General features: G+C 38.6%; 3 protein-coding genes across 7 annotated transcripts; 1 reads left to right on the top strand and 2 right to left on the bottom strand.

Moving 5' to 3' along the window:
- Nucleotides 1-77: 77 nt before the first annotated feature.
- Nucleotides 78-3,945, bottom strand: LOC136267318 (uncharacterized). Its single transcript, XM_066062411.1, has 2 exons — nucleotides 3,400-3,945; nucleotides 78-1,514 (listed from the first exon to the last, which is right to left on the bottom strand). The coding sequence occupies exons 1-2, from the start codon at nucleotides 3,850-3,852 to the stop codon at nucleotides 165-167; spliced, it is 1,803 nt and encodes a 600-aa protein (XP_065918483.1). The 5' UTR covers nucleotides 3,853-3,945; the 3' UTR covers nucleotides 78-164.
- Nucleotides 3,946-11,048: 7,103 nt separating this feature from the next.
- On the bottom strand, nucleotides 11,049-18,460 carry LOC136266393 (deoxyribodipyrimidine photo-lyase-like). 2 transcript variants are annotated; one of them, XM_066061408.1, is made up of 9 exons: nucleotides 18,246-18,460; nucleotides 18,058-18,203; nucleotides 17,823-18,008; nucleotides 17,203-17,352; nucleotides 16,938-17,142; nucleotides 16,704-16,891; nucleotides 16,310-16,399; nucleotides 16,096-16,255; nucleotides 11,049-11,293 (listed from the first exon to the last, which is right to left on the bottom strand). In XM_066061408.1, exons 1-9 carry the CDS (start codon nucleotides 18,430-18,432, stop codon nucleotides 11,133-11,135), a joined length of 1,473 nt encoding a protein of 490 aa, XP_065917480.1. In that variant the 5' UTR covers nucleotides 18,433-18,460; the 3' UTR covers nucleotides 11,049-11,132. The 2 variants fall into 2 exon arrangements, with proteins under 2 accessions (XP_065917480.1, XP_065917481.1); XM_066061409.1 differs by having other exon boundaries at nucleotides 18,067-18,203.
- Nucleotides 11,992-15,961, top strand: LOC136266392 (uncharacterized). 4 transcript variants are annotated; one of them, XM_066061406.1, is made up of 3 exons: nucleotides 12,002-12,042; nucleotides 12,334-12,406; nucleotides 12,524-15,961. In XM_066061406.1, the coding sequence occupies exons 1-3, from the start codon at nucleotides 12,035-12,037 to the stop codon at nucleotides 15,869-15,871; spliced, it is 3,429 nt and encodes a 1,142-aa protein (XP_065917478.1). In that variant the 5' UTR covers nucleotides 12,002-12,034; the 3' UTR covers nucleotides 15,872-15,961. The 4 variants fall into 4 exon arrangements, with proteins under 4 accessions (XP_065917477.1, XP_065917478.1, XP_065917479.1 ...); XM_066061407.1 differs by having other exon boundaries at nucleotides 12,027-12,042; nucleotides 12,334-12,422; XM_066061405.1 differs by having other exon boundaries at nucleotides 11,992-12,042; nucleotides 12,334-15,961.
- Nucleotides 18,461-20,177: the final 1,717 nt, after the last annotated feature.

The following is a 20,177-nucleotide window of genomic DNA, read 5'->3' as shown; positions in this document are numbered from 1 at the left end:
TACATATTGCATAATAAAATAAGCAATTAACTAAATAGGTGAAATGAACTTGAACTTTAATCCATGTTTACTAGACGTAACACAATAGAATATCAGTGTGTTAATTGTACATACATATATGATGTTGACATCTAACTACTGTTTTTGACTAAGGCAAACAAACTTCAAATATTCTCCAGAGGATTACAGTAGATCTTTGGTGGTTTGTACTCCACTACACTCTCCACAGCATGAGCAACACGAAGGATCACATGCTCCTCCCACCAACGACCCATCACTTGTAAACCAATAGGAAGATCATCCTCATCATAACCAACTGGAACCACCACCCCTGGGATACCAGTAAAGTTAGCTAGGGCAGAAAACTTCATCAATGTACCAGTGGTAGTCGCATCTATCTGTCCCTTCTCTAAAGCATCTGCTGGTATTTTGGGGGCAACCACACCCGTTGCTGGAGTGATAATACAATCAACTTTCTGGAATATGTTCTTGAGGATATCAATAGACCTGGTACGTTGTTTTTGTGAGTTAAAATATTGTGTACCTGTAGTGGCATAACCTCCAGAAGCAGCTGCAAGTGTTTCTAAATTATACTCATCAAAGTGTTCATCAAATTCGACAGCCATACTGGTACATAACTCTGATGCAATTGTAATGACATGGCAAACACGTACTTCCTCCAATTCTGGTATCTTAATTTGTACAATGGTAGCTCCAACGGACTCCAGTGATTTCAAGGCTTTCTTGCATGCCAGCACAATGGAGGTCTCAGCATCCTCAAACCATTCATTGTATACACCAATGGCAATCCCATCTAACAGCAAATTTGACACATTACTAAGGGATGGTGTGGGTTGTTGTAAACCAACAGGACATTTCTCATCACGGCCAGCAATAACACTGTACAATATGGCAGTATCAGCAACTGTAGAGCACATTGGTCCCACATGGGAAACAGTGAAGGCAGTAGGTGCACCTCCATAAGAACTAACTCTAGCAAACGTTGACTTCAACCCCACTATACCACACAAAGCTGATGGGACACGTATGGATCCACCTCCATCACAGCCAATAGATATGGGACAGAAACCAGCAGCTACTGCAATGGCTGAACCTGTGGAGCTCCCTCCAGCATAGTGGTCAGTGTTGTAAGGATTATGTGACATTCCTCTATTAGGGTTGGACCCCAAAGTACCAAAGCCCATTTCTTGCATACTAGTCACTCCTAATACAATAGCTCCAGCCTCCTTCAGTCTCAATGAGATGGTGGACTCTTCAGTACCCTCCACACAAGCTGGCACAAATGTACAGCCACTATATGTCACATAAGGTTCCACGTTGAGTTCTTCTTTAATCACAACTGGTACCCCATCAAGGGCAGAAAGGGGCTTTCCCTCCTGCCATCGTTTAGTAGACGATGAAGCCATCTTCATAACACTTTGTTGATCAAGTTGGGAAACAGACTTGAGGATGGGATCAAACTTCTCCACACAATTCATAGTAGCAGTAATCACCTGATAACACATACAATACATATTATTGAGATCACACATGTCCCAGGTATGAATTTTTCAGATTTACACATACAGGGACCACCAAAACCCCATACAGTAGAACCCTCAGTTATCCAAACCTTACTAATTCTCAGGCAATAGTAAAAGTGTTCAGATAAGTGAATAGTTTGGATAACTGAAGCCCATACATTTATATACAGAGCTCTGTTGAAATACTCTAATAGAACATACACTTTACCAAGAGTATATAATAGAAATCAAGAGTGTTGAACGGTGTATTAACCCTTGATTAATGATTGTGTAAAGTAACACGGATATTTCAGTAATTTTTTGTTTACACAAAATGGTAATTTGAAATGCGTACGTGGTAACGGGTCTTTGTTCGCCAGTTTTCTGTGTTATTCAACCAAGTATTCAACAGTTATTAAAGTGTAGTAAAGACCCAAGATAACTCCAGCTCGCTAAAGCAGCGGTTGCACAAACAAGCATGTTGCCACGCCTTCAGAGATTCGCTTGGCAGTGCCAGAACTTTAACATTAGCCAATTCTCTTTAACGCTATCATGTTTTCGCTTGGTTTAGTGGCCGAATTGGGCTAAACACAGCAATCCTTAATGGCAATGAAAACGAACAATTACTAAAATATCCATGTTACTTTATGCAATCAATAATCACGGGGTAATACACCCGTTCGATACTCTTGGTTTCTATTATATACTCTTGCTTGTACTCAATCCTGTGTACTAACTTTTCTATGCTAACAGAGTAACAGTGCAGATAGTCTACTTTAAAGCACAATATGTAGTACCGCAAAGTAAGGACCGTGAAAGTTTGTGCTTTCCCACTAAAACAGGTTGACCAGAAACCAGCCCCACAATGGCACTTTGGCAGTATCGGTTAGGTAGAGTCAAGCCCAAAAGTGCCTTCAGTGCAACCTGCAACACTTTTAATACAGTGATATGAAGTAAAGTATTTTATTTAGTGGAATTTTCTACTCACCAACTAATTGCCAGTCAATAAATTTGTTTTAGATGTTACTTCTATCTGAAAGGTGCCTTTTAGGCACACCGCAGTACATGGTTACCCTTGAGTTTTCATTCTCTATAGCTGGCCTTAAATATTCATCAATTTAACAGTTGTATATCTGACTGCGCAATACAGACATCTCATCTCAACTCATATGCACATTATACATGAGCCACACTTTTACTATCCTCCCTGGAAAAATTAGCTATAATTTCTATGTGACCCCACACAAACAGAAAGGACAATTAAGCAACTTAATATTCAAGCTGAACACCACACTTGTGACTTCACATGCAGCCAGTCACTAGCTATTATTGTCTAGTGTGCCCAGAACACTTTTGTATTTGGGTAGGGGAAACACAAAAGGTAACAAGTGGTCTGGTATGAGACCATAGATAGTATATACCTCTGGACTATTTATGAGGTAATGGCCACTCCCAATAAATTTCCTGTTTTCCGTCCTGACCACAGGAATATTTGCATGCAAGCGGGTGATCCATTTCCATTACTTCGTTATAAGATTGGCAGCTTTCAAGTCATTATTTGCCTGGCACAGCTATAAAAAAAACTGCACAAAAGCATGTTCCTTCCTTTTCAAGTTGAAAAAATAACAAGTTTGTGCCGACTTGATAGCACGCTGACACATGAGCTGACACTGTTTCAAGATAGCTTTTACTGAGCCTTTCAGTATGCAAGAATAACCAGAAAATAATGGAATAATACGGAATTATGGAATATTTAGAACTGACAGTAATCAGATGCGGGTGGTGGACGGGAAACAGGAAATTTATTTGAGTTTCCATATATAGTATATCTGGAGGTATATGTTAGCTGTAATGAGACTAACTACCAGCTGTATACCTGTGTTGGGGTAAACTGTCCTGATTGATATCCTTGTGTGTAGTCAGCTATAGTGAGCTGGGGACATGTAGCTGATCTCTTCAACAACTTCTCCACTTCTTCCTCACAACTACTCTCCTCGATCACAGGTTCGTGATCTACTAAAGGTGCGAATGTCGGTGTCTCTGGTAACCACACCCCATCCAATACAAACATGCCGCTCTTCTTCATCAAATGTGGTACTATCACCTTCCTGCCGAACCTCGTGAATACGAATTTCATAAACAATTTGAACACTAGTCCTGTCACTCTGGGTATGCTTAAATTTTTCAGCTCGTACTTACAATCATCATCAGTTAAACATTTCGCTGGTTTTCTCAGCTGTTTCCCCTTACGATAAGATGATATCGGCTCTCTTGTAAATAACCAGTAGAGTGCGACAAGCATGAACACCGGGATGATGAACACGAACATCTTTATAAAGTTACAGAGTTAACCTTTCCCACCTCACCGGGCGAATTTTTTTTTGGACGCACTTCTGACTTAGAAAATTTTTCGTGTTTTGTGAACTTACCGTTTTTCTTTGTTTTACGGAAAGCAACATTGTTTGCGGAGAAGGAAAAGATCACACTGAAACTGTTAGCCCCTCTGTATTAAGTGTGTTGGTCGTCTTCAAAGATGTTGTAAAATACGGACGAGACCTACCTGGATGGACATTTCTTCCCTGCCGCTCGCCTATCATCTCACAGCACTGACGTGACTCGATCGCTGAAAACTTCGAGTGAAGGCCAAGGTGAAGGCATGAAAGGATAGAAGGACACTTGTAAGAAGGTGTCACAACTAATAAACACAGTTGGGAACTGAATGTGTAGTATGTGACTATAATATCCTTGTTTGCTGTATACACTCTGAGAGTGAAGCTACCTATAGCTGCAGTATATTGTACTTGTCATTATGTATGTATCCAGGTTGTGACCACAGTAGTTTGTTCTGTGTAAAGTTAACATCATTTTCATTACGCTATGTACCGTAGTAGCTATTGTGTGATTGAATAAAGTTTGCAACAGCCAGGACCCGTGCTGAGGTATGAAAAGGCTAGCACTCACTTTAAAACACTCCAAATAAATTCTGCTTCACATCCACCACCCACATCTCTTTATTCCCAGCTCTAAGATGTTCCATTATTCCGTATTCTTCCACTATTTTCTGCATACTGTACAGGCTTAATAAAATTGATCTTGTAAGGTTTGCCAGCTCACAAGTCAGAATGTTATCACTGTTCATGTTTGTGTTATTCTTGCAATGTAAATGATGAAGGTACAAGCTGAAAATGTTATTACGTAGTTTGCTATGGCTGTACCTAGGCAAATAATAACTTGAAAAGATGCCAATTTCGTACTAGGGTAATGGAAATATATGGACCGCTTGCCCACATGCTAAGAGAAACAGAGAATTTATCTGGAGTGGCCTTACTAGTTTCATTCAAAGTCTGCAAATTACAAATGGGATCCACACTGTAAGAGTTTAAATATTGTGTTGTGCCACATCTTTGGCTCTCACAAGAATTTTGTTTTGTTCTATAATTGTACTGTACCCTTGAATACTGCTTTGTGAATTAATGTTACTGATGCTGTCATTCTTACCAATGTTGTAAGTGCCTTCATCCTTTGGGTTACATTTTGTCCAGGTTTAGCAGGTCTCATCCGCTTTTGATTAATTATTGGAATGACTGCAAATTAGCTAGTAATTAAAGGAATAAATCCTAGACCAGATAGTGACTTGATCCACAGACTTATTGCAGCATCCATGATCAAATTAATGTATGTTAATACTAACCTGTGACCAAACATCATGCCAATAGCTATCTATCCAGTCTGCAGACCTATTTCACAATGTGGTCACATAATGGGCATTCAAAGGTAGCATATAGCCTGGGAATGTAATTTGCTTAGGCTGACTGTGGTCATGAAATTATAACTGTTTTGGCTTTCTATCCAAAACAAGTCAGCCATCGACCAGACCATGGAACAAGATTGTTATTTACGTTGAAGAAAAGTAATACTTAGTCTTAACTACTTAACTTTACTATATACTCAAAATTTAGATTTAAATCACACTTAGACCACATGTATTTATTGTTGAAGGCCTTGGTTTGATAATTTATATGGATTATCAATATAAATAATTTATGTGGAGTATCAATATTGGTAAGAATCAGTCAAATCATTGTACTGGCTATTTCACCAACAAAGGAAGAACCCCACGTCCATCTCTTTTCCACCCAATAATCAAACATGTAAGGGTAACGATGAGACCAAAAAAATGTAATCAACTGTCAATTAGCCAGCCATTGGAGACGTGTGCATACACATTGAATTCAGCTACACATTTGGAGATAAGATGAACATCATTGTAGCAACCATTAATGAATGGCTGGATATTGAGGTCGTGCTGCACATCTACCAATTAGTTGATACTTACTTGAGGTCTTACTGGCCCACACTACTTTTATAGATTAAAAAAAAAAAAAATTCTTGCCCATATATTGATTTGCAATATCTGATTGGATCTACCAAATCTGACTAGTTAGCACAACCTGCAATTCTGGTATACTACCCCGCAACTTGATTGCTACATCCATACATAATTTCCCTTGCTCCACTTTAGCAATACATTCAGCTGCCTTTGTACAAGGCTGTCAAACGTAAGATGTCTTCAAGCAGCCTGGTTGATTTGAAGGTATAGATGGACATAGCTTTATCATTATCGAACACTTTAATGTGATACCTGAGAATTTCACAAGCATGTACATATGTACGGGAGCTAACAAATCTAGTCACATATATTAATTACTACATCGATGTTAAGAATATTCTACGAGTCAGTGATTATTATGTACAACATTATATAGTTATGTAGTATACTCTTTAGCAGCTTTTTAAAACAATGTGATAGGATTTACTTTTCCTAGTACACTATTTTGCAGACCTCATACACACACTCCAAGTTGTCTCATGTATGCATATACAGTAATGCGTAAGTATTGTACTGGCTTCTTGTGTATATACGACTGGCCCTTCATGGTTTTTCAGCTCACTAAACATCATTTCCAACAAAGCCATGGCTATAGAAGTGCCAAAGCTGCAGAAACCAGACTCTCCAATTCCATAAAACAAAGAGTAGAATGTGGTGGTCTATTTAGCCAGCAATTCAAAAGATGAGTTTGATTTTGTGTTCGTGGAAGCCAAATCAGTATGTGAACATGACAAGTACATACATACATACACAGTGATACCTTATAATGCTTAACATAGTAATACTCACGTTGAGTAACAAACATAGTTAAGGTGTATTTGACAACCTCATTGAGACCACCTCATTATAGTGAAGATGTCTAGTATGTCCCTAGTTAAGATGTACTGCATGACCTCATTTTGGTCCCAAACATAGCTAAGGTGTACTTGACAACCTCAGTAATAAGACCACCTCATCATGTCAAGTACGTCCCAACATAGCTAAGGTGTACTTCATGACGTCATTAATAAGACCACCTCATTATAGTGACCATGTCAAGTAGGTCTCAAACAGAGCTAAGGTGTACTTCATGACATCATTAATAAGACCACCTCATTATAGTGACCATGTCAAGTGTCAAGTAGGTCCCAAACATAACTAAGGTGTACTTCATGACCTCAGTAATAAGACCACCTCAATATAGTGACCATGTCAAGTAGGTCCCAAACATAACTAAGGTGTACTTCATGACTTCAGTAATAAGACCACCTCATTATAGTGACCATGTCAAGTAGGTCCCACACATAGCTAAGGTATACTTGTCAAGCTCATTAATAAGATTATCTCATTTAAAGTGATCAACTCAAGTAGGTCCCAAACATAGCTCATGTGTATTTTAAGACCTTGTTGAAAGATCATAACGTCCATGTTAATTAGGTCCCAAGCCTTAGCTAAAGTATAATTATATACTTCATGCATAAAACAAGTACCATTTTACGTAGCTAAACACCACCAGACCTTTAACAGTGGCCGAATTTGAGCAGTGTCATAATAAAAAATATATATATATATATTGTTTTATACTGAGTAGTGGTCAAGTTTGAATAGTTGTTACATCAATTTTGTGAACAAGTGTAATAAATGCTAACACAAGTACAGTGAAACCTCTATAACCCAATGCTCAAAAGATTGTATATTTTATTAAGGCTAAATCTGAACTAAAATTATAATCAAGGTTGCTTGACTATTAAGGTATAGTATTAAATGATTCGGGGATGTGCCCACAGTGATTGGGACCAGCTTCCACTGAATTACAACAATATTGCCACCACTACTCACCATAATATACCAACTGCTACATATTCACCACTAACTTATGCAAGTATATAGCTAAGGCCACTCCAAATAAATTCTCTGTTTCCCATCCTGGACTCAAGCATATTTACATGCAGGCGGGCAATTCATTTCTATTATTTCATTATAAGATTGGCAGCTTTTCAAGCCATTATTTGCCTAGCACAACCATAAAAGCTGCATAAAAGCATGCTTAAGTTTGTTCCTTCCTTTTTAAGTTGCAAAAATAGCATAAACGTGAAGTTTGTGCTGACTTAATAGCACTGCTGACACTGATTCAAAATGGCTTTTACTGAGTCTGTCAGTATGCAAGAAGAACTGGAAAATAATGGAAGAATACGGAATAATGGAATATTTAGAGCTCACAGTAACTAGATGTGGGCAGTGGACGGGAAACAGAGAACTTATTTGGAGTGGCCTAAGACCCCACACATTTTTTCCTAAATCCCTAACCTTGTGTCTTGTATTCTAAACCTGCGTACATCCTTGATGATTGATGGCAGTACAGTGTTAGACTACTCATAACAAATGTGTCCAACCATAAAAAGAGGTTTCACTGTAGTGGAGCTCCACAGATGTTATACCAAAAAACACTATTTCTATAGTACACAAGTAACAATATTTTCAAATCCACTTAGTAGCTACATATTGTAAAATTAGTGACATGCATGCAGACCTTCAGATCTGGTCGCTGTAAAGATATTAACATAAACATTTAGATACCCAAAGTCTATCATTACAGCTCTCAATAGTCACATACTACACATTCAGTTCCCAACTGTGTTTATTAGTTGTGACACCTTCTTACAAGTGTCCTTCTATCCTTTCATGCCTTCACCTTGGCCTTCACTCGAAGTTTTCAGCGATCGAGTCACGCCAGTGCTGTGAGATGACAGGCGGGTGGCAGGGAAGAATTGTCCATCCAGGTAGGTCTTGTCCGTATTTTACAACATCTTTGAAGACGACCAACACACTTAATACAGAGGGGCTAACGGTTTCAGTGTGACCTTTTCCTTCTCCGCAAACAATGTTGCTTTCCGTAAAACAAAGAAAAACGGTAAGTTCACAAAACATGAAAAATTTTCTAAGTCAGAAGTGCGTCCAAAAAAAAAATTCGCCCTCAGCGAAGACAACAAAAAATTTTATTTTAGCGTGCCAATTCTTTGCCTGCAACAGTGTCACGGTAGTACATGTGCATAATAGTTACTAGGCACCGGCCGATTATGCCAGCATAATTTAAAGCATAATAGGTAAATAATATACGATATTTGAAAATTTAATTAAAATGCGCAATACGACTTATACGAGCGCCTGAAAGGTCAAATATTCACTATTTCATATTTTTTTTAAAATGTAATATAACTTACTAAACCGTTTCTTTGTTGGTTATTCACACTTTGCAGAAATAAGATCGAGATACTCTAATAGAGCAGTCACTTACTCTAATACAGCAGTCCGGAAAGGCTGATATACTCTAATAAAACAGTCAGCTCTAGAGCATAATCTTGATTTTGAAAGCATAATTTTGAGCATAATAGGCTTAATTTTTGAGCAATGCTCAAAAGCATAATAGGTAAAATTTTGGGCATAATAGACCGGAGCTTAATAGTTACTCTATTTTTAAAAAAACTTCATAACCAGAGACCAGATAAACTTTCAATAGCAAGGGAATAAGAGAACTGACTTTCTGAAATAATGTATGTATTGCCCTTAGCTACCATGCACCGGCCCCCGGTTCAGGAGTAGGTGGAGCTTTTAATTGACGTAAAACTACATGTGTTCCAGCCCCCACCATGCTGGACATTTAATTGACCATTCATTAAGCTTCCGCTCAAAGGTCCGGGAGGGGTAGTGCCGGATGTATTAATAAATGTATAATAGCTCAGTTTCAGCTATCAACCTCAGTCCTGAAAAACAGGGGACACTTAATGTCAGCATTGTTCTCGCTTGATTATGGATTCTAGCCTGCAGTTGGGGAATAAAGATATGGATAACTACAAAATAATAAACTAGATGAATAAAAAAATGAAACTTTTAAGGGGAATAGGGATCACTGAAAAGGTCATGAAACACGAAGAATGAGGTGGTAATGTAAAACACAAAATCCTTATTATGACTCTCTGTTATAAATTTTATGTGTCATGCTCCATCATTTTGAGTCGAGTCAAAATAGGGATTTGTGGTTTACATTACTACCCCAGCGATCCCTTCTTATTTCATGGCAAACCCTATTCTTGAGCTCCTTTTAAAAGATCTAGTTTTTAAATTTATCTATAGCTAGCTAGTTTGTGTACTTTTATTAATCCAGTAATAGATTTCTTTTGTTGATAATGATAATAATTGTTGTAGATCATATTTACATTAGTGTCTTTAATAGCTGTACCAGGCCAGGCCAGTTCAGTGCAAGCTTTGTTGTTATCAGATACACTTGACACCTCATACGTTACAGGTCCAGGGCATGCCTAACTGATAAAGCAGATAATAACATAAACAAGCGACTGCATTATTAGAGTATGTGTAGTTGTAGACTTATATAGGACTATTAGTCATTGTCATCATGCACATTAGCATCCTAGTGCAGTGTATCAATTTTCTTTACAGCAATTTAAGATTATCGGTAATTAAACACATTACACTTTTGTATCTTTGCATTCACCATCACATTCACAAAAGTAACTAGTTACCCTCCATTATTAGTTAACAGATGCTGAGGTAGTAGTAACTCAGGCATTAGCCTGGTAATTGAAAGGTTCTAGGTTTGATCAGGGCACAGCTGAAGAACAGCCTAGTTGGATGATGCTGTCATCCTTCAACAAAAATGCCCCCATATAGTGAATGCATGTTATGGCGTAAAATCAGTTTCTATTATATACTCCTGGTTTTATGGTAAAAACAAAAACATCAATGTTGTGACCAGTTAGATATGTAGTGGAGGGCTACCTACCCCTCTACAATGTAGCCTATTTCACCAAATAATTTCTGTTTCCTGTCATCCATTCAGACATCATTAGATGCATGCTGGTAGGCAATCCATTTCCATTCTATGAGTATAACTAGCTAAGTTTGCAGCTTTCAATCCATTATTGCCTGGGTATGACCCTATAGATCAAATTGCTTAATAAATATGTTCATTACCTTTTCAGACATAAAGTGAATTTGTGCTGAAATGATAGCACATGCACTAACACCATGATCTGACATGCTTAAAAATCATTTTACTGAGCCTGTACTGTATACACAGAATAATGGAAACAGTATAAGTAGATAAGGGAAACAGAATCTACTTCTAGTGGTCATATAGCTAGTAAGGACAAAGTGTAAATGTACTATTTTGAGAAGTGTTACAGTATGTCAATGGTTGATGATGACAATTATACAGTTAGCAATCATTTAGACTTTGTTGTCTTGCTGCCAGGATATCTTGCTACAAACTTCTTCACATCAAACTTCCTACAACATCCAGCATAGTTCATGTATCGTATCTTGCCAAACACTGGCCTCTCACTCCATCCCTGATCATGTACACCACATATCGACCATATACAACCTGTAACAGATCACATTCAAAACCTGATAAAAAATATTACATGACACAATGAAGATTTTGGTGTGAGTGCTGTCCAGTTATGTCAAAATTAGCATAACTTAGGGATGAGGTGACTGAATTTTTTATATATGGTTACCATATAGCTCCATGGAGCAGTAGCACTAAATACAAAAGCTGATGCTGTTAAGTTTGTGAACACAAACTTCTTAAAAATGATAGACACTAACTGCGTCAATAGTTGCAGATACAAAAATAAGGTTTGGGATTCTGTAAATCAATCCCCAACTAAATCACTTTTTGTGTACATCAATATTTGCTACAGTACTGTACATAATGTCTATAACAGGATGGAGACTACATTGGTTCATACAGTGGACAAAAATATAAGACATTGATACAAATTTAGAAAATCAGTTCACCATCTATGTGCAAGTATTTCTCAACAAACAGACTCATCATAAATCATCCCCTATATGTCATCTTAATATAGTGAATGCTTAATACACACATCAATACACTGGTATGGTTTTCAGTATGTTAATATCAGCTATTGGTGTCCACAATACCCTAGTCAGTTTATTGTCAACACATTACTGGCTATATACACGGGGGATAACCGCCCGACCAGTTATGGTGATAGTGTCACAATAGTAATGAAATCAAAACTAGTCTAGTAACTATAAGAGACCATCACTCAACACTAACTAGATAGCTAGGATATGTCAGAACTGACTGGACACAATGATGAGGTATGGATGATGGCTGTGTAGAGTAATAGTTGTAGGTGGCTTGTGATGTTAAGTAGCTATGGGACAATTGAAGTATGTTCAATTGTTACAAGTTTTCACAAGCTATTAGGTATAGTACGTTACCACCAATTGGGTTTTCATGTTAACCTTGCTATCCCAGCCAATAGCACCATCAAAAACTAATCTCCCCTGTGTTACCAAGCGTGTGTATAAAGACTTGCAGAATATCTTGTATATAGTTAACTGATGTGTGATCATTATGTAACTGTATCACTAGTACTCATCTTACAGGCTGCAAGAGTTACTCGTGCTGCTGCTGCTACTACTACTACCACTGGCCCACACGCTTCACTATGTGTACAAAGTGAGGCCATACAATGGTAAATGTCCAGTTAATAGTGGTGGGTGTGACACCCTTCAACGGTTCATGAATGGCAACTCAGTTGACAACAGTTATAATGACATGACCCTATTATTCCAGCCGGGAGAACACCACTTGACTAATAAAGGCAACAAGACTATCATTGCTAACAGGAAGCACTGGACACTACAAGGTCAGGCTGGTATGTCTACTATCATCAAATGTATTGGACCAAATGTCACATTGATATTTAGGAATATGGTAACTTTGACAATTACTAATATACAGTTTCAACATTGTGGAGGTAGTATACCACCCTACCCAGCAGTTACAGTCCTGTATATCCTACACTGTCACAACATCACAATGTTTAACATGACCATTGTAGCAACACTGTCCTCTAATGGTGTAGTACTAGTAGACACTGTGGGACCAGTTATTGTTAACAACTACACCATCACATTGTCTGGGTGTGACACTCACCCTACAACCACACTGTACGGCATACTAGTGAACTTTACTACTATCAACATACATGCAATGTACTCGTTTGCCTCAATTAACTATAATACTTCTTTACTGAACACTGATAGCTGCACCAGTTACATGCTGGGTGTATTTCACCAGCACATGTACAATGATGTAACCATCAAAGTCAATAGACTCAACATTAGTAATACAGTGAATAGTAAAGTACTCCAATACCACAGCTATTCATGTCAGTCACATTCCAATAACCAGCTTACTATTAATGATAGTGTGATCAGTGGTCATGTGGGGCTGATGTCCTCATTGTTTGATGTTACATTTGAGGATTGCTGGCTGAAGGGAGATCACTACACTACACAGGACAGTGTTGTGTTGTTGACACACTGTCAGTTTATGTACAACACCTGGTCATCAGCTAATCCGGTAATTAAAGTACAAGCCAAGTTTTCTGTATTTACTAAATCTCAGGTGTTGATTTCAAACTGTAACTTCACGAAAAACAAAAACATGTTTATATTGAAAGTTGAAAGTGCAAATGATATTGGTTGGCCCTACACTACACAAGTCCTCATCACTAACACTATCATATCTGCTATCACCCTGGACAATAAAAAGGAGAAATCATCATCATTGATAGCTGTGCAGCACACACATCTGCTGGTCAGACAACTCATTATAAACTATACCAATATTAAGTGGTACAGAGGTGGCCAGTCAGCAATTATGTGGCTAACCGAATCACTGATTATAGCGGAGACTAGACTAGAATTCACAAACAATGAGATACAATATCTTGCTGCATTCACACCGGGTAGTTACATGGGCTTGTTGCTTGATGACAGCATTTATGAGGTGTCTGATAACAGTGTTCGCAGCTTGTTTTATGTAGACCGGACTAAAGGTGGTGCTACTGGTTCACACCCTTGCATACTACAGTTTATTAGCAGAAAAAAACGAATGGCCAAGAGGAGATATTTAAAGTATAAGATTATTATTAAAAACAATAAGGAGAGCAGATCATTGTTTAAAAGCCCGGTTAAATTATTTAGCAGTGAACGCTGTAAGGTGGTAGCTGGGGCTGCATTTGATAAATACTCTTACTCAGAGATAGGTGGTAACTATACAATACTGAAGGACAATAAGAACAAACAGGAACAAGAGATATGTAACTGTAAGAATGATCACCAGCGATGGTGTGACCGGTATGAACTAAAGGCAAGGTATCCTGGTCAAACAGTGACTTCATTCCTTGTTCTAAGACAAGCCGTTGACAGTATGACTTTATCAGTGGATGAGACACAGTCAACCTGCAGAGTACTGAACAAAGATGAACTGATACAGACTAAACCAAACAATTGTAGTGAGTTCCACTACACCATATCATCTGACAATGATCATCATTGTGAATTATACCTCACTGAGACTGCTATGCTGGTCACCGATAGCTTTAAAATAGAACTAAACCGTTGTCCCCTGGGATTTTCCCTCAGTAATAAGGACAACAGGACCTGTCAGTGCGACCAAGTTCTCACAAACACATCGATCCCTCTATCATGTGATATTAATACTGAGATGATCCTCAGACCTCCTAACAGTTGGATGTATGGTGAGGTGAAGGATCCACATGAAGTGAACGACTACAAGTACATCTACTACATCTCAGTCAATTGTCCATTTGATTATTGTCACCCACACTCCTCTCACATACACCTACAACACCCTGATGTTCAGTGTGACTTCAATAGGACCGGACCAGCCTGTGGACACTGCCCTAGCAACCTCAGTACCATATTTGGCTCATCAAGGTGTCAACATTGTACTAATAATTACCTAATCATAATCCTACCCATAGCCATAGCAGGGATAGTACTGGTATTAATGATGTTTGTGTTTAACTTGACTATTGTGAATGGAGTTATTAGTACATTTATATTATATGTTAATTTACTGAGTATCAACAAGACATTGTTATTCCCAACCAACTCCTCTCATAGTCCGGTATATGTGATAATAGCACTGGCTAATCTTGACCTCGGTGTAGAGGTGTGTTTCTATGATGGGATGGATGGATATATGACGATGTGGTTACAGTTGGCATTCCCCTTCTACCTCATATTCATTGCAGGTTTACTGATCATCGCTAGTCGCTACTCCACCCTGGTGCAGAGAGTTACAGCACAAAGAGGCCTGCCAGTACTAGCTACACTGTTCTTATTGTCTTATACTAAGATATTGATCACAACTTGTATTGTACTATTCTCCTATACTGAAATAATCACGTTATCAAGATCAGGTCAGTCCAGTAGGCTGGTATGGTCAGTGAGTACTGATGTGCCATTGTTTGGACGACAACACGCTCCACTGTTTGCCATCAACCTCATCTCATTACTCATACTGATACCATTTAATATTGTATTGTTGTTTAACAGGCAACTAGCAAGGTTTAGACTGATACAAAGGTTTAAGCCACTTCTTGATCCCTACAAGGCACCATATCAAGACAGATACTATTACTGGACTGGATATCAGCTAGTTATCAGAACAATACTACTGGGTATTACAGCACTTAGTAAGAATAATAACTTGACAGTAGCTACCCTGATCATTGGCTGTGTGATGTGTGTACATGGATACTTGTCACCATTCAACAGTAACCTACTAAACCTCCAGGAATTAGGGCTGATGCTCAACGTGTTAACAGTTTATGTACTAGTTAATGTAGACCAGTCATCATTAGTAATACTAATAATAGTTAGTATGGCAGTGGCCTACATCACTATCTCCCTATTGTGTCACTGTGTACAGCACACTTGTGGGAGACTGGTGAAGACTTCACTACATGATAAGGTGATGAAGTGGAGGATGAGGTACTCACTCACTCATAGCATTGAGATGGATACTAAACTATTACCAGATGAGAACTGGGTTACTGGAACATATGAAGAATACCGTGAACCAATTGTAGCACTAAACAACTAAAACGCTCTGTCACTATTACAGTATACTTGTAGTCATTATTTGAGAACTATTATATTTCGTGTGATAACTAGTAGAGAGATTAAGGTCTGGGGGATCCCCTATGCAAGCACAGGTATTTACCAAGGAGTCCCTTAAAGTTGCATATCAATATCAGAGTCTCTACCACATGAGAGGCAAACTATGTGAACTTAACATTTACTGCGGCAAGTGATAAGGTAACATACCTACATATCCATTGGGGTCTCTCCCATCTAGTTCATATCTGTCATTGAGGTAGATGGCAATTTCTAATGCCTTCTGTGGTGAGCTGCTCCACTCAAGGATCTTCTTGGCCCAGTACATGCGGAGGAAGCCATGCATCTTACCCTCATTCACCATTTGTAGCTGTAGTAGTGTGTGAGTGGCTGGAATATGCAGGAACTAGGGGGTGGGGCTCACCTGGGCTGCATTCCACAAGTCGTCATGTGTTCTGGCATTCTCAAACTGCTCCAGAGTGTAGACATGATCCCTCTTGTCTTTACAGTGTACCTACACATGACACATGTGATGTGATGTATGACACAACATCACCTTATACATCAATTAATAATAGAATATTCCATTCTACTGATACAGCAAAAGATCACAGCTTAACAACTCTAATAGAACATACACTCACTAACAACAAAATACTCTAATTGAACAGTCAGTGGGAGATGTAATAATCTCATAACACTCGTAATATGGACCACACAAGTCATACACTACACACACTACAATACCCACACAACACAAACAATACACACAATACTACTATTACACATGTTACTACTACTACACACCAACTTTTCACCTGTAGAGTAGCTCTGGCCCAGTCAGCAGCTCCATTGATGCTATCATAGTTATTATTGTAGAAACAGAAATTCTCACTAAGCTCTCGACGAACAAAAGCCTCTTCAACAAAACTAGCAACAGATGCAGCAACAGACGATCCCTTGTGACTGCTGACCCTCATGATGCACCGTTGTGTGCTCACCTGACCTGGATCACATGATCAATACAATAAAGTGTTCTATATATTACCCACCAAAGTGTAACCATGGTGATAAGCCGCTCAAACTATCACTGGTAGGATCATTTCTCTTAGCATCAAACTGCTTCAATCTCTTATCACAAAACTCTTCCAACTTCTTTAGTCCAGCCCTGGTGCCTGGGGTTGCCCAGGACACTTCTCCAACACTTTTATCAACTCTTAAACTGGCAAAGGCCTTCTGCCAATCAGTAGATGGTGGCTATAATAATAACAACAATATTTGGAACAAAGTGGACAGGCTAACAACACAATGACTGACTATGTCTTGTTTGTGAAGATGTTTCTCCACCAAAGGGAATTCCTCCAAATATTCCGGTAACTTCTTGTGTAGTTTACTCCTAATAGTTCGAGCGGCATACTCCTGTTTGTCTGATGCCTCCCATACTGGAACAATGTTGTGAGAATCAACCTGAAATGTTTATAAAAGTGTGACTAGCATGTGACCAAAATGTGACTAGCATGTGAATGTGGAACCAATGGAACATGGTAACATAGTAACACCATTGAATACTCTAGTAGAACAGTCAATTTGGTATACATTGCTCTGTTACTTATGCACCTATCAATGTTATCCCCCACCTACCCCCTCCCAGGCGTAGTGGGGGAAATGGTGGGGATTTGACTTTTTGAAAAATCAAATTCTCCACCCATGGGGGAGCAACTAGTGGTCAAATCTCCATGTAGTATGGCTGTTAGGCACTTTAGGAAACAGGTCAATTCCTTTAGCTTGCAAGTTAAAACAAATGCCTAAACTTTCGAGCGGTCAAATGCCCCACTAGTGGAGCAGAGTTTCAGATCAAATCAGGTCAAAATCCCCCAATAATCCCCTAGTAAGCCCGGGAGGGGGGTAGTGGGGCTTAACATTGATAGGTGCATTACTTGTATTAATGGAAGCCCTTGTTTCTTCAGTTCCCCAGCCACATCCTTGCTCCATTGTAGTGGTACCCTCAGTGGAGCAAAGTCACACACAACTGCTGACACTTTGTGTTGCGATGTAAACAATGGGATTTGTTGTTTAGCCGTACCACACAACAAATAGAATGGTATTTGTAGACTACGCAGCTCCTACAATGGTGGAAATGTCACCAGTTAAATATGGAGATATGTGAGATACCTTCTCCACCTCTTGTAGGCCTTTCAACATAAACCCATAATGGCGGATAGTAGCTCCGAGGAAGCTTGACACCAGACAGAAGCACACACACAGAGGGACCCTCACTTTGTTAGCCAGTTTCTGAGCAAATATCAGAGCCCAGTTATCTGTAGTGTGTGTTTTATTAGAGTCGCAAATTTTTAGCTCACCTTGTACGCGCTGGTCTCTTGACATCCAGTAAAGCACTGGGCCTTTAAACGGTTCAATATGCATATCATTTAACTGTCTACAGCGCGTTATATTGAAATCCTCCACCGTAGTCCAACTCGCCAGTGATGTAGCGGGCTTCTTAGCACTACCTGCTGAAGTGTCCTCGAGCTTGCGCTTGCGGCTCATCTCAATGTCAAGTCGCTGTGCCTAGTTACTAGCGCATGGGCTAAAACATTTTAAAGTTACATAACCTCAGATCATAGATTATTGGTTAGGTGGCTTGGCAAAAAAATGTGGACACAACTGACAAGAGTACCAATTTTCTTCTGTGAGTTCCTTACCACATTAGATTAAAAAATTTTATAGGATACACCTAAGGTATGCATGCTGGGAAGCCATCCAAGGCTCGGAAATATGCCTTTTTGCAATTTTGGTGTTTTAATTAGTAATTTGAAACTTCAGAATAACCTAGAGTATTTCAAGTGGCATTAAATTATAAATTATGTCATTAAATTATTAAATATTTATCAACACATGTCTATGTTTTTAAGCTTTATTCACAATTACTCTATTAGAGCAGTCGGGCAGTCCTGTAACACAAAGATAAGCACATCTCCACACTGCATTTTACATTCACTTGAACCACAATCACTTAAAACATGCAATAATCCACCAGACCACCACAAGTAGCTATCCCTACGCTGTGTTGTGCACCAATGTGCAGTGCATGTGCACTCTCCTCAAGTATGTACGTATTCTGACAGGTAGAATCTTTAGATTAGCTTGCTCTGAAAGTGTACAATTTCCAGCCTAGGGGCCCAGATCTAGGAGTGATTATCCCCTCAAAAGTTCAACCATGTACTTGCTTATAGGAGAAGCCAGTAGAGTACATTTCATCACTTGTTTACTTATGATACAACAAGCGTACCATAACAGAAAGATAAAAACAGCAAGGAAAAGAACTAAACTCTTCTGAAAACTAATCAGTGCTGCATGGTCAAAATTATATTTGCAGGACTAATTTATTGAATAAATAATACAGAACAGTCATCTATAAAGTTCTGCTACACAGTAATAAATTACCATGACTGCTGTGCTAGTTGAATTCTTCTTTGCATGTGATTTCAGCACAGCTATCTTACCCAATATTGTATGCATCCAATTGTGCCAAACATGTCATAGTTGAAATTCTACACTTTTGATTAACTGATCGATGAAATATTGCAATTCTGTGTTCTTTACATCCTATTCTAGCATGTCAAAGTTAACTATGCGTAATTTTCAGCTGCTAAGTTTCACGGTAATGGTGAATGCAAACATGTTACACTAAAAGTTATTTTTCACTGCTAAACTATAGCATTTGATATATATACATACCTGCATGTCCAGTCAAGCTCTGGTAGCAAGGCAATTATATTTACATGTACGTAGTTAGTCATTTATACTCTACCTTTGCTCAATGAAAGCTGTTTGGAGATTCATGAAAAAAATCCATGGTGACTGCATCCCATGGTTATACTGTACTTAAACCACACTTTGCTCTCACAAACCCTGGTGAAATCCTATACATTACATATCCACTCCTACAAATATACACTTTTAGCATTAATTCAACTTGAGACTTGAGTAAAGGAATTTATCTTACGTGGTGTACAGCTGTACTGCTGCATTAATGGTATGAAGGACCTTATTGTTGTGGTCATGCATGATTTTGTGTTTATGCTGAAGTCACATGCATGCATGCATGTGACTTCAGCATAAACACAAAATCATGCATGTAGCAATAACACATATTTTCATACTAAATAACAAGAGCTGGTGTAGTATAAGCTGGTAAGTTATCAAGCTACAGCTACTTCCCAAGCAAGCACAAAATGAATTCTGTATATGAGATGTGACATCTGAATGACTACAGTATTTAATTATTTATT

This window comes from Dysidea avara, chromosome 9 (assembly GCF_963678975.1).
Source record: "Dysidea avara chromosome 9, odDysAvar1.4, whole genome shotgun sequence".
NCBI classification, from domain to species: domain Eukaryota; kingdom Metazoa; phylum Porifera; class Demospongiae; order Dictyoceratida; family Dysideidae; genus Dysidea; species Dysidea avara.
This window is presented reverse-complemented; position numbering and strand designations above follow the sequence as displayed.

Excerpts from the sequence above, each read along its gene's own strand:
- LOC136266392 (XM_066061404.1), top strand. The coding sequence starts at position 12,117 with ATGTTCAATTGTTACAAGTTTTCACAAGCTATTAG. Across the intron at positions 12,152-12,333 it reads AAGTTTTCACAAGCTATTAG|GCTGCAAGAGTTACTCGTGC; the intron begins GTATAGTACGTT and ends CTCATCTTACAG.
- LOC136266393 (XM_066061408.1), bottom strand. The coding sequence starts at position 18,432 with ATGAGCCGCAAGCGCAAGCTCGAGGACACTTCAGCAGGTAGTGCTAAG. Across the intron at positions 18,204-18,245 it reads AAGAGACCAGCGCGTACAAG|ATAACTGGGCTCTGATATTT; the intron begins GTGAGCTAAAAA and ends CACACACTACAG. Across the intron at positions 18,009-18,057 it reads GCCTACAAGAGGTGGAGAAG|GAGCTGCGTAGTCTACAAAT; the intron begins GTATCTCACATA and ends CCACCATTGTAG.
- LOC136267318 (XM_066062411.1), bottom strand. The coding sequence starts at position 3,852 with ATGTTCGTGTTCATCATCCCGGTGTTCATGCTTGTCGCACTCTACTGG. Across the intron at positions 1,515-3,399 it reads GACAGTTTACCCCAACACAG|GTGATTACTGCTACTATGAA; the intron begins GTATACAGCTGG and ends ATGTGTTATCAG.